The sequence below is a fragment of the Neolamprologus multifasciatus genome, chromosome 22 (genome assembly GCF_963576455.1).
Source record: "Neolamprologus multifasciatus chromosome 22, fNeoMul1.2, whole genome shotgun sequence".
In the NCBI taxonomy this organism is placed as follows: domain Eukaryota; kingdom Metazoa; phylum Chordata; class Actinopteri; order Cichliformes; family Cichlidae; genus Neolamprologus; species Neolamprologus multifasciatus.
In genome coordinates this window covers 21,755,996-21,769,058 of record NC_140459.1, presented here as the reverse complement: position 1 = coordinate 21,769,058, position 13,063 = coordinate 21,755,996, and the positions used below count along the sequence as shown (strand labels likewise).

At 42.4% G+C, this 13,063-nt stretch overlaps 1 protein-coding gene across 2 annotated transcripts in view; it reads right to left on the bottom strand.

Annotated features, from left to right (window-relative positions):
- Positions 1-30: 30 nt before the first annotated feature.
- Positions 31-13,063, bottom strand: part of tax1bp1a (Tax1 (human T-cell leukemia virus type I) binding protein 1a) — a 26,049-nt gene continuing 13,016 nt past the window's right edge. For both annotated transcript variants that reach the window (XM_085149521.1, XM_085149522.1), the window contains 12 exons: positions 11,222-11,370; positions 10,735-10,825; positions 10,424-10,609; positions 10,019-10,270; positions 9,425-9,616; positions 9,243-9,315; positions 7,297-7,817; positions 4,485-4,571; positions 3,111-3,297; positions 2,822-3,030; positions 2,081-2,163; positions 31-1,478 (listed from right to left, as the gene is read on the bottom strand). In XM_085149521.1, coding sequence (XP_085005647.1) covers positions 1,268-1,478; positions 2,081-2,163; positions 2,822-3,030; positions 3,111-3,297; positions 4,485-4,571; positions 7,297-7,817; positions 9,243-9,315; positions 9,425-9,616; positions 10,019-10,270; positions 10,424-10,609; positions 10,735-10,825; positions 11,222-11,370 — 2,241 coding nt within the window. In that variant the 3' untranslated portion in view covers positions 31-1,267. The remainder of the gene's footprint in view (positions 1,479-2,080; positions 2,164-2,821; positions 3,031-3,110; positions 3,298-4,484; positions 4,572-7,296; positions 7,818-9,242; positions 9,316-9,424; positions 9,617-10,018; positions 10,271-10,423; positions 10,610-10,734; positions 10,826-11,221; positions 11,371-13,063) is intronic.

Here is a 13,063-nt window from a genome sequence, read left to right as displayed (position 1 = left end):
AGCTCAGAAATGAAGAACAAAGCATCAAAATGCATTTAGACAAGCTGACTTTATTCATAAAGATCTTTGCAGCACCACTTAAACCATTCTCACATGAAAAGGCCTGCGTCGGACACGTGACATACATACACAGGTTTGTCTTGTGATGACTGGACATGTGCGTTTCTTTCCTTTTTATTTTTTTTTAAAAAGCCTGATTACAACACGCATAATGACTGAAATAAACAAGCGGTGATGATGAAGCCCCGTGAAGACGCACATAAACGACATTCAGTCATGAGGGCTAACAGACTGTGACTGTAAAACATGAAAGTACGTAACAAGTCTAACCCCGTGTCCGGCAGCCAGTTTAGCCAAAAACGAGGTTCATTATCTCCTAAGCCCAGCTTCGTACGGCCGACCTAAGATCAAGAAAGTGCACGCCAGGAAGTAAAACATCATTGGTCCTGTCTTCTTTTAAATATGAGGGAGGTAACGATAAGGGGAGGCGGGTTCACGACGTAATTCACAGGTATCGCCACAATTTATATTTCTTTTCATTTATGTACAGTACATTCAGAATAAAGCCTTATTTAGTGCAGATACATGAAAATGTAGTGCTGTTTTCTTTTGTGTTTAAACCATCTCATACGTACAATATTTCATCTCCACCACACAGTTCTTCACTTTTTATGTACACACACAGGCGACTCTTTTAAGATGTCACATATTCATATTCACTTTGCATTTATGCTCTTATCTCTCGCGTCTTGCGAAGCGTCATACTCTGAGGACAAATAAAGGACGACTCACTGCCTTGGATGATTTCTCACTTGGTGTATGCATGTTCGGAGAAGTTAAAAGAACAGGGACGTTTAGGATGCTTTCCCTCGGAGTCCCAGTTCAGCTTTGTGGCTGTGAATTGTTTTGGAACACAAAATATATATATTTGTGCATTTAATCCCTTGGAGGAGAAAGATGCTAGAAAAGCAAAGGATTGTGGCACTATTCCTGAATGTTAATGATTGTATGTTAACGTGAAAGCTGCTAAATAACTTGGGAGGACTAGCCGCCTAAGTACAAACTCTGCTTCCTTTCAGAAGTAGACTACATTCTCTTAAATGTTCCAAACAAAAAGGAAAAAAAAAGAAAAGAAAGAAAACCCAGAAAAATCACAACAAAAGTGCAAATGATTGTATGTTAACAAGATAAATCAACCAAACCCGAGTCAAAATCAACTAATAGCGACACATATTTACCCATACAGTATGCCGGAACCCCCTCCCCTTCATTCGATTTGCTCAAAGTTGAGGACGTGGCCGTCAAAGTGCGTGAGGACGTGCCGCTCGAAGAGCTGCTGCTGACAGTTGAGCGGGAACTGCTCGGAGCACACGGGGCACACCTTCCAGTGGCTCTCGACGTGCTGCTCGAAGCTGCGCTGCTCAAAGTGCGGCGGGAAGATCACCTCACACAGCGGGCAGCGCTTGTGAACGTCACTACTGCGGAAGGGGATGAGGGGAAAATGGATGGGGTCGGGGGTTGGTGGAAGGGGCGATGGATAGACGAGAGACACAAAGAATTGAAAAAGAAATGTGAGTTTCCGTGTGGATCATTGTAATGTAGTAGGCCTCTTTTGCTCCACAGACCAGATTATGACTAATAATGAAAGCCAGAGACGTGTGCCTCTTGAAAAGCAGCTGTTGAGTCACTTGCAATAAGCAACTGTGTTACCCCCCCTGCAGGGTAATTATTGGCTCTGTGCGCTACTCTTCCCGTAAGAGCAGAAACAGATAAATTAATTCTGTCTTCATGTGATCCTCGATGTTCATAAGGAAGAAATCTCTGACTGTGTCATTTAGCATGTTATGTCATATATACCGGGGTTCAAAATGAAGAGGTCTTACTTGGAGCAGTTTAAGTTGTGGAGAGAAAATGAACCAATGGCTACTTTGATACAAATCTTTTTTTTTCCAAGGCAAAAACTCCCAACAAAGCAGCTGTCTGTGCGTCTGTTTTTATTGATGCTCTTGTGCGTTCTTTTGTTACCTTCTTTATGTGTCGTGTCTTCTAGGACACCTTGTGTTGAAAATGAATGTCATACCTGGAGTCAAAGCAGAAGCTGCTCCTGGTTTCACTGCGTCTGTTGGGCTGATGATCACAGGACTGCTGAGCCCCATCTCCCACCTTTGGCACACACACACAACGAAAAAGAAAATTTCCACTATTTGCTCACAGATCTGAATGCTTTAATGAACACCACCTCTAAAGACAATTACAGGAAGAAAGGAGTGCGACTAAAGTAAATGAAGCGTGTGTTAGTAAACTATGTGTACCTACGTTTCTATTACGTGACAGTAAACAAGGATGCCCCATTATCCGACAGTCTCTAACTCATCTTCTGCCTGTCCTTATGCAAAACCTCCTCTAATTACTCTCCCCCAGCTCTTGTTATCTTCATCTCTCTTGAGCTCTGAAGGAGTGACATTAATTAGAGCTTTATGCAAATGAGTTCAAAGCACCGTCTTTTAAGGCCAAGCTGCATTTCCCTTCGTTTAGCGAGGGAGAAATCCTCCAGAGACGGAGAAAGGTGAAGTAAACGCGGGATTATCGTGGCAACAACAAAAAGCCGGTGTAGGAGAGCAACGGCTGGGATCGCGTCACAGTGATTTAAAATATCCCTCCAAAGTTATGTAGAGAGGTCAATTAATGCTGCCAATCATGGTTTTGTATTTATTCAGAAATACAATGCATTATTTATATATAACAATACTACATACACTAAATATAAAATTTCAGCCAACAATGGGTTTTTCAGTTTTGAGCTAGATACACCACTACTCACATTTTGTGGCTCCTCTGGTGGATGCTCGAGGGTCTCGGGGGGACTTGTACTGCGGGACGGTTGGATGCAGACCACCTCTCGATCCCAGCCTGGTGCTCCCGGACCCGGGCTAGACGGTGAGATCGGAGGTGCGCAGGGAGGGGTGCAGGATGGAGCCTCAGGTGGGGGACGGGACACGTGCTCAGGGGAAAGTGCAACATCCTCCCGATCTAAAAAGATTAACACATTAAAGCAGCAGGGGAGCAGCAGGGACAGAGTGCGAGTAAATCATTTCAGTTTCTGACCCGACCTCTTGTGGTGTCGGTGGAGTAAGGATTGCCGTACTGGAGCTCAGCGGGCCTCTGCGGCACCAGCGGCGGAGGGGAGGGATGCTGGGGGTAGGGCAGAGGGTAGCGCAACACCATTGGCTGCCGGACCTCAGCACCCTGAACAGCAACCTCCTGCTCCCTCTGCCTGGACATGTAACGCTGCAACTGCTACAGAAGAGATGCGACAAAGCTTTACACTTCACGGCCACACCTCATTTAAAAAGTCCTGGATATCCTCCTGATGCTATAAGCGCAGAACCACAGTCAGTCTCAGTTTTATAAGTCATCAGTTAACATTTCAGCAGAACCTTTCTCACAGTTGGTGAGTGCTTTCATCTTAAGAGTTAAGTTTCCCGTCTACATTGTTTCTGCCCTTTGTGATTATATCTGAAGCAAGCGCATTAGTACCCTACTCATTACTGTAATGGGTGTCAGACTCTGGCTCCCTCTGCTCTGGCTTTGCTGATAGAAGCACTCACCCTCTCCTTTTTTTTGTAACTCCTTCCTTACTCTCCCTATTCCTCCCTGATCTCCTCCCTTTATGACTTCATTAGTGCGCTGCTATCAGGTTTAACATTTAAACCAGGGTTGGGAAGGTGAAACAGACACGTTGTGTGGCATTTGCACCATCTAATGGCACTGTACCAGTGGGCGAAAGAAGCAAGTATAGATGTATTAATTAGAGGAGAGTGGGGAGTGTTGAGTAAGGAAGAAAAAGCTATGGAAATGGTTCATACACCTCCTATAATTGAAAGCAATGATACTGGTCTGGGCTTCAGCTCAGTCTACATTGTCTAAGTATGTGAATTTGATTCTAAGTAAGAGCTATGTTGAGGCTAAAGTTTTATAACCTTAAGTTGAGGTCATTGTTGAAATATGCACAGTTTTACCTGCAATGAATAGATTACTTGTGCCTGCTTAGAAATCAGAGTATGCAAAAGTTTCTACAGTGCTCGGGCACTATGTGTGGAGAGAGTGCATTAACATTTTCACTGTTTTTAGACCGATTTCCATGGTGACAGTTGATTTTTCTCCTCTTTTGTCACAAATTTAAAACAAATTTTTTTAAGTTTAGTGACACAAAGGATACAAATACAAAAACAATATCTAACCATAAAGTTGTCTAGCCCATTAACATAACATAACATAACATAACATAACATAACATAACATAACATAACATAACATAACATAACATAACATAACATAACATAACAACTAGTTTAATTCAGGCCAATATGGCCACAATTTATGTGCAGACAAGTGGAAAACCTGAATGAAAGTGCTGAGTTGCTGTTAAAGCAACAATGTTGCATTGAAATTCATTTAGAGAACACTGGTGGTGGCATCTTTACCTCCTGTAACTGCTCTTTGTCTCTGAGAGCCTGGGCAAGGTTGCGTTTCAGTTCGGTGACCTCGCTGGCTCTCTCTGCCATTTGGACCTAGTGAAATAGATAAAGACAATCAACTCACAGCACAGCATTTTTTTTCATTTGACGTACAGACCTGTAAGATGGGCTCAAGAATCCCTTTATCAACAGCTCCGCTCATGTTCAACTGTATTATCTTAAACTCATTTAAAACCAGGATTTGCCTACACTTTACTCTTACCAATTATTTTCAGATTAGCAATTTCATCCTCAACGTTTAGCTGTGGCTCAATTTAATAACGGCTCGTTTAATCTATTATGTGTTGATAGAATTTGTTTTTGTTTAGTTGTAACAATTTTATCAGTTTTTCTAAAACTTTTATTTTTATTCTAATTGCCAATCTGTATGGTTAGCCAATAATTTTAATTGCCAACCATAGTTTTAACTAATAATGTTCAACTTTTTTCCCCTTAATTGTACAATACCGCTGAACGGCTGTACAGCTCAGGAGTATTTTCATCACGCCACCGGGCGGGGGTAGCATGGACACCCAAGTTTGTGAACATGATGACTTAAGAACGATGCAATATAGGATTTTCAAATTCATACCATAGGTGCATCTACTGAAAATCTCAGACCAGTTTGAACGATTTTGATCTTGACCTCAAAGTCAGGATCAGAGGTCAAGTTTTTTGAAAATGCTGTCTACGCGTTAACTTGAGGCCGATGTGGCCTAGGATTTTTTCAAATTGATACCATAGGTGCTCTTATCTAGTATTAGGCTATGGGATAGCATTGGTGGCCACCAGTATTTTTATTCATACAATTCATACAGCTTTTAGTTGATAATAACCTCTTTACTTGTTGCTTTTATTTTGTGCCAACTTGAGAAGACCAAAATCAGCCTTCATACAGCCAGGTAAGTGAAAATATTTGGTTTTAATTTCACCTGGTGCAGCCTCAGATGTGTGGGCCTTGCTATAAAACACATAACATAACATAAAGCTGAAGCGGACCAGGGGATCGTAGTAAATCTCTTAGCCTCTAACAGAACTGACCCTGTGGGATAGTTTACATGGCCCGTTGCCCGTCTTCTCTAATTTCACCCCATTTCAAAGGTCCCAGATTCCCTCCCTTCCCATGGTTTCTCTTTCTGCTTCATGTCCATCTGTCTATCCCAATTTTTTCTCTCTTAAATTTTGTTCGCTTCTTTTGCTTCCCCCACTTGTTCTCTTTCATCTCCTTTTGTCCTCTCTCGCGTTTTCCTTCTATCATAAATTTACGGCACGGCATTAGAAGGTTAAGTTCAGGTGAAGGGAGTCCGCAGCAATGTAGTACTATGCACCCCCCCACACACTTCATCCTATTCCTCTCCCTCTCTTCTTCCTCTGGGTGGCTGATGTAAACAGCCGTAAAGCATGCCGCTCTGCGGCTGCCTCAGTTGTCAGTCTCCGGGGCCATTAAGAGCAGCTTGGGACCCGGGGTGCTCGCCCCAGACAGGAGACTCTATCAAAGTTGAGGGAGAGCCGTATTTACAGCGCCGATAAACACACACTCACTCATGGAGATTAAATGCTATTTGGTACTTTAGTGGAGGTTCACATTCAAAATGCAAGGTCTCTACTGAATCACGCACACATGCCAGCATACCACACATGCTGGCTCACCCATTGGAAGGTATGGTCCATACTGTAAGTAGTAGGGCAGTTAGACATTTGTTGTTCTTCAGGCTTTGTGGTTCAGCAAATTCCATTTGAATGACTGGGTATTACATTAAAGTGTTTATGCATGGCACAGCAGACCGTGGTACAACAATGTTTTTCAGGCAGCTGTGTTTTATTTTAATGGTAGATTGTGCATAAAAGAGCATTAAACGGAATTTGACAATGAAAGCAGCACAGAGGGAGCCATGCATGTTAAGTGAAGATTAAAAAAAAGAAAGAAAGAAAAAAAATCTACCAATAGTAGAGGTACAAATCCCCACAATATGATATTATCACAATACTTCACGCATGATATGATATTATTGCAATTTTTAACAATTTGTTATACACTGATTATAGATATATAACATACAGGAGTGTCCCAAAATGCACTATATACTTCGTTTTTTCTAATTCATTCCAGGTTTTATTTGGAAAGACTTGAGGCCATGAGCATATGACAGTTTTGGTTTTACAGTTTTTGTAAGCATATCATTTTTGTGCCCATGGTCTGCCAAGTGACACCGGAGCAGCATTGCAAAATTTCCTACTTACCAAGAAGCTTTTCAGTCCCCGACTACACTTCTCCAGCGCATAACACAATTTATGCAATCCATGGCAAATTTCTCGAAACAGGATCTGCTCTTGACAAATCACGCAGCAGAACGCCTGCTATTCCACCAGTGATGAAAACACTGAACTCCTGGAGCAGGCGTTTGCGCAAAGCCAGGGAAGTCTATACAGAGCGCTGCACTGGAACTGCACTATGTGGCGGTATACAGCTAGTCTTCAAGGTGCTGGAACATGAAGGCAAGTCTAGCAGGTAAAACTGCAACCACTCCTTTGTTGATGCTAAAAATATGAATAAACTCAGTTTCTGTAATTTGTATGAATTTATTAAAATTGTATAGTGAAATCTGTATATTGTGAATATACTGCAAATTATGTCCTCAAAGTTGTACTTTGTCAGTATTTATTTTAACCAGTATATCTCATTTCTGTTACTTTTTGCTGTGGAATGAGACCCAACACCCTCACAATCACATTCTTTCTGAGCTTTACTTAATCTTAAGGTTATGTCTTTGTGTCTTACTCTGAATCGTTCCTCCTCGTCAGCCAGCCGTTGTTTGAGTGTCTCGTTGATTGCGCACTGCTCCCTCCATTTCTCCTCCATCATTGCCAGCTCCTCTTCCACTGAACGAGTCTGCTCCTTCTCTGCCTCTTCCATGCACCTCTCCTCTACCTCCAGCAGCCCCTGCTCCTCGGCACCGTCCCTCAGCTCCTCCATATTCAGGGCCCCTTCCACCTCACAGTTTTCCTCAGCGCCCAGCCTCTCGTTCTCCACCTCCACCCAGCTCGCCATCCTCAGGCTCTCTTCCGGCAGGCTCTCCTTCCTCTCTTCTTTTTCATTCTCTTTGTCTTTTTCATTATCATCCATTTGTTTAACTTGACTTTCAACCTTCACCTCAGCTTTCTCTTCTAGTGTATTCAGTGTCTTCTGCTCCTCCTTCTCTGTGCACACTTGAGTATCGGCATTTGTGACTTCCTTGTTGCTGACGTCTGGGGTGATTGTCATCTCAACAGCTTCTTGTAGGACTGCAGCAGCTATATTTCCTGTAAAAACACAAAGTTACAATTAAACCTATTTAAGTGTAAAGAGCTTTACACAGAGAAATATGAGCTGAAGGCATTAACCATAATTCAGCTCCTTGGCACTGGGTGGAAAACAGTGGGTCTTTCACTGAAACCCTGTGGAGAAATCTGCAGCAGCACAAGTACAAGGGTACAGAGTGGAGTTTTTATGAACGAACTTATTGCAGCCTGGCAGAAGTGATCCAGAGGTGCACAAGGACACGAGAAAGAGACTGCCAAAATAAAAATTAGGTGTTTGATTTCAGTCAAGTACGGAGGTGGAAACATTGTGTTTTGTGGCTATTTTTCTGCTAAAGACACAGGATGACTTTCCGCCTTGAGGGGCCATAGATGGGTCCATGGATCTGGACAAGAACCTTCTTCCCTCAGCCAGAACACTGAAGATGGATCTTGGATGGGTCTTCCAGAATTACAATGACCAAAAACATACCAATAATGCTTATCTCACTCTGTTCTGCTTATCTTTATCAAGGAGCCTATCCCAGCTACCACAGGGGGAGAGGTGAGTACAACCTGGACAGGTCGCCAATCTGACGCAGGTCTAACACAGATAGACATACAATGATGCACACTTACATTCACAACTATGGCAAAATAAAATCACTGATTAACCAAACCCCACTAATTGTATGTCTTTGGACTACGGGAAAAAGCCCAAGTACCCAAAAAGAATCCACACAAACATGTGGCGAACATGCAAACGCCACACAGAAAAGCCAGATGGTGGAGTCGAACTGTAAGGCAACAGTGCTTTAGCAAATGACATGGTTCTGATGAATTCATCAAGCCATGACCTCCAGCTTACAATGGGGCAGTTTTTAGCTGAATATGAAGTGGTTAGGTTAAGAATTTGTGCCTCCAAGTGTGAGGCTGTGGTTCTCAGCTGAAAAAGGGTAGAGTGCCCACTCCAGGTTGGGAATGATTTGTTGTCTCAAGTGGAGGAGTTTAGGTATCCTGGCGTCTTGTTCACCAGTTAGGGGAGAGTGACATGTGGATTGGTGCGATATAAGCAGTGATACAAATGCCAAACTGGTCTGTTGTGGTAAAGAGAAAGCCGAGTATGAAAATGAAGCTGTCAATTTACTGATTGATCTTGTTCCTACTCTCACCTATGGTCGTGAGAAACTGAGATTGTGAATACAGGTTCGCAGAGATAAGGTAAGGAACTCAGTCATTCACTCAGAATGACTGAGTTGCTACTCTTCCACATTGAAAGGAGGCAGTTGAAGTGGTCAGCCAGAAATGCTAGAGAAATTACATCTCTTGACTGGAGAAGGAGGCTGGGGAGAAGGAGGTCTTGGCATCTCTGCTGTCTCCCCAACCTAGACCTGGATAAATGGCAGAAAATGGACAGATGGAATATGCCCTTTATCTGAATGTATGTACCTCCTGTTGGTGACTCTGGACTAGGGGTCAGTGGCTCCAGTGTTGTCTCAGTAGATGCATTTCTCTTTGGCTCCTGCAAAGATATACACATCAATGAAATGCAATTTTGCTGGTTTAGGCACATATGGAACTGAACGAAATGTTTCTTTTCAGCCTGATGAGCATTGCTAAAAATTACTCACCCCTTGGGACTCCACTGTGTTCAGTTTGGCCACCTGTCTGCGGAGGCGCTGACACTCCCGGTACTTCTCCTTATAGTGCTCAGCAGCCATGTGGAGACGCAGCTTCAGCTCCTCCACTTCCCTCTGCAGCTCAGCCTCTGCCTCTGACACCACAATCATGCTGGGTGTCATGTCCCCATTGGTCCCAACACCCTGAACACACAGTGTTAAAAAAAATTGATTAAATAAAAACAAACAAAAAAAAGTATTTGTGAATTTATTTAGCTCCATTTTAATATAACAAATATTTGAGACTCAGAACGACTTAGGCAGGAGCTTTGTAATCTAACACAGTTCAAACTGTTCAGCAATAAATTATAAACAAACAAAAAAAGGCTCAACTCCAAAATCTTTTTTGAACTGTGTTCTTTGTTGAAATGGTAAACAGCTCAAATTTCTCTTGCTTAAATCGGTTGTCCTCAGCTCTCATATAAAAAAATCATCCATCTAAATAAAACTGAAAAGTGTGAAAATTCCTTTCCATGTTTAGCTACATTTCCCTAAACTTCTTTTCCCTAAACACAGGGACAGATATTAAGGAAGTCGACCACTGACCACTTCCTTTTGTGCAGTGCTCCTCATGCGGTCAAGCTGGCTCTCCATGCGTTGGCACTCTGCCTGGGCATCAGCTAAACTGGCACGGAGCTTGTCGGCCTCTAAGCGGGCGCGGTAAAGCTCGGTCATCGTGTGGTCGCGAGTACTGGCTGAGTCACGCAGCTCCGAGGCTAGCAGAGAGGCCTGCTGCCGGGATGCCTGGAGCTGCTCCTCAGCCTGACGGAGCTGCTCACGTACACGGGCCAGCTCTGCCTAAAGACAGAAAGAAGAAATTTAAATATAGTACAACTGAGTTTACTAAAGCTATACCATCAAAATGCTAACCCTGCGATTAGTGGACACTTTTGTTTACATTTTGAGTACTACTTTAGTGTTGCCAGCAATAATATGCACAAGCACTTTTACTTTGTCAGCTTTGTGTGCCAGCAGCTCTTTCTCCAGGCTGTCTCTCTGTGCAACGCAGGCCCTGAGCCTCTCCAGCTCCTCTTGGAACTGAGCGATGGTCACCTCCCGGTTCAGCTCCACCGCCTTTAGCATCTGAAGCTCTGCGCTCAGCTTAGTGTTCTCCAGTTCTGTGCTGCGCAGGTGGGCCTACACATATGGCGAAACAGTTAAACAGAATGGGTCAAGTAAGAATGCAGACAAAAACACACCCTCGGCTGCTACAAAAAAAAAAAAAAAAAAAAGTCAGTCTTTCCTGTAAAACACTTCTTCACCTTATAAAGATCTCGCTCATCCTTCTCATTCTTCAGCTGGCTCTCCAGACTGTCTCTCTCTGCTGTCAGCTTCTTTAAGCGATCACGCAGACTGAAAGACATATTGAAAAACAACTTCTTTAGTGCTTTCTTGTGTCTCATATTATAAATCTAAAGTTTTTCTTACAAAAATCTATTTAGTGATTAAGTGGACACCTTAAACATGGCTTTACTGATGGGTATAATCTGTGTGTGTATAAGGCCAGAAAATATCAAATAAGAGCCATCAGATGCCAGTGAAACATGTTAAAGCCAGGCTGACATATTCCTGTGCAGCATCTGGCACAATTTTGTAGGCGTGTTTAAACCTGGTAAGTAAACATGCATGCAAAACTATTCTACACATATTCCACATCTGTGAGGCTGATGTTAAGCTCGCTTAGATTTATGTAAACAGTCTGTCTTCAAATGGATGACTGATGGTTACATGTTGCCATTCTTCACTCACCAATCCAGCTCTGTCTCCTTTTGCAGGCCCCTCTGAGTGACTCCCAGCAGGTCCTCCTCCAGCTGGCGTACCCGGTCCGTAGCCTCTGTCAGCCTCCGCCTTACCTCTTCCCTCTCTTCTGACAGGCCTTGTGAAGAACGCAGCAGCTCCTGCGGGCCAGAGGTAGCTGTACATCAGCCTGACAGCCACTAAAGTCAATCTTAGTAGCTGAAGAGCTCTATTATAGCCCTGCCAAACCCATTCACTATATTTCAAATACTACTGTCTCTATATATTTCTTATCATTTGTACAGCAAAAATATATATATTTTTTTAAATCAAAAGTTGTGGTCAGAAGCTTAAACACACACAAACACTCCTCTTGGCCACGAACATCATGGTAATTATGGACTTTTTGTGATTTTCTTTAACTGTCCTTTTTTCAGGATCTTTAAGGACTTTAAAAACAAGAATTGGGTGTAAAAGTTTGAATTTATTTTGGATTTTCCCCAATCCTTCTCTCAAACATGTCAAAAGTAGCTCAAATATATACATGCATTCACTTAAATATTTTGTGAAGTGGTACTGAAGGTTCTACATCATCTTGACAACAAATTGTAGCTTCAGTTCGCCATAAAAAGCATTTATTTGACAGCACTTATTGGACTGATCGTTAGTCAGAACAATGGGAAAGTCCAAGGAACTCAGTGAAGAGAGGGAAGTCTAAATTTACACAAGTTGGGAGGGTCTTTGGGAGACATTTGCAAAGAACTACAGATTTCAAGAGCATCAGCTCAAACAACTGTATGTAACTCAGCTGTGTCTTTACCAAGGTTTGGAACTATCACCCTCAGATGACAGGAATTTTGTTAGGATGTTCAGGATCAACCCAGGAAACACAAATCACCACTGTCCACAGTGAGGCAAGTTTTACATTAGCATAGACTTAGAGGGTGCTGACCAAGAAAGAATCCTCTGCTCCAAAACTGACACCTTCAAACTTGACTGAAATTTGTAGCTGCCCACATGGACTAATGTCACATAATGCCTTCATCGTCTCATGTGACTTTTATGCTCACACAAAACAAAGATAGACAAGATAGATTACTGGAGGAATAAAGATGAGGCTTTCAAACCTAAGAATGCTGTACCAACTGTCAAGCATGGTAGTGGTAACATCATGCTCGGTTGCTGGTTTCCTGCCAGTCATACTGGTACACTGCATAGAATGGATGGTATAATGAAAGAGGAGTACCTTCAAGTTCTTCAACTTGGACACATGTATGTTCCAATGGAACAATGATCTCAAACACACATCAAAACTGGTTTTGGATTGTATTAAATTTATGGAATAGCCTCCCACAAGTCCTGATCTCAATCCCACTGAAAACTCTTGGACTATGCTTAAATGCCAGATCTGTGCCAAGAAGCCAGCCAAATTAAATGAAACTTTTCCAGGAAGAGTGGTCAAATATTAATCTGAATTATGCCAGAAAAAAAGTCTGATGGAGGTATTATTTGTTAAGGGACATTTAACCAAATATTAAAAGTTTTTTTAGTCTGTGCAACTTGTGTATCCAATTCTTGTTTGTCATTAAAGATCTAAAATATGCAACCATGCCATCCTGTAAAAAGTTGAAAGAAATCATTAAAAGCCCCAAATTAACATTGCATTTGTGCCCACGATGACTGTATGTAAACTTCTGACCACAACTGTACTTAATTATTTATTACTGTTCTCGACCTCTACGGCATATTTCTAGTGCAGCTGTAACATGTGAATTCCCCTCTAGGGGTTCAAAAAAGCCTTATCTCATCACTCATATATAACTGGTTACAAGTTATGACTCATTAAGTCTTTTG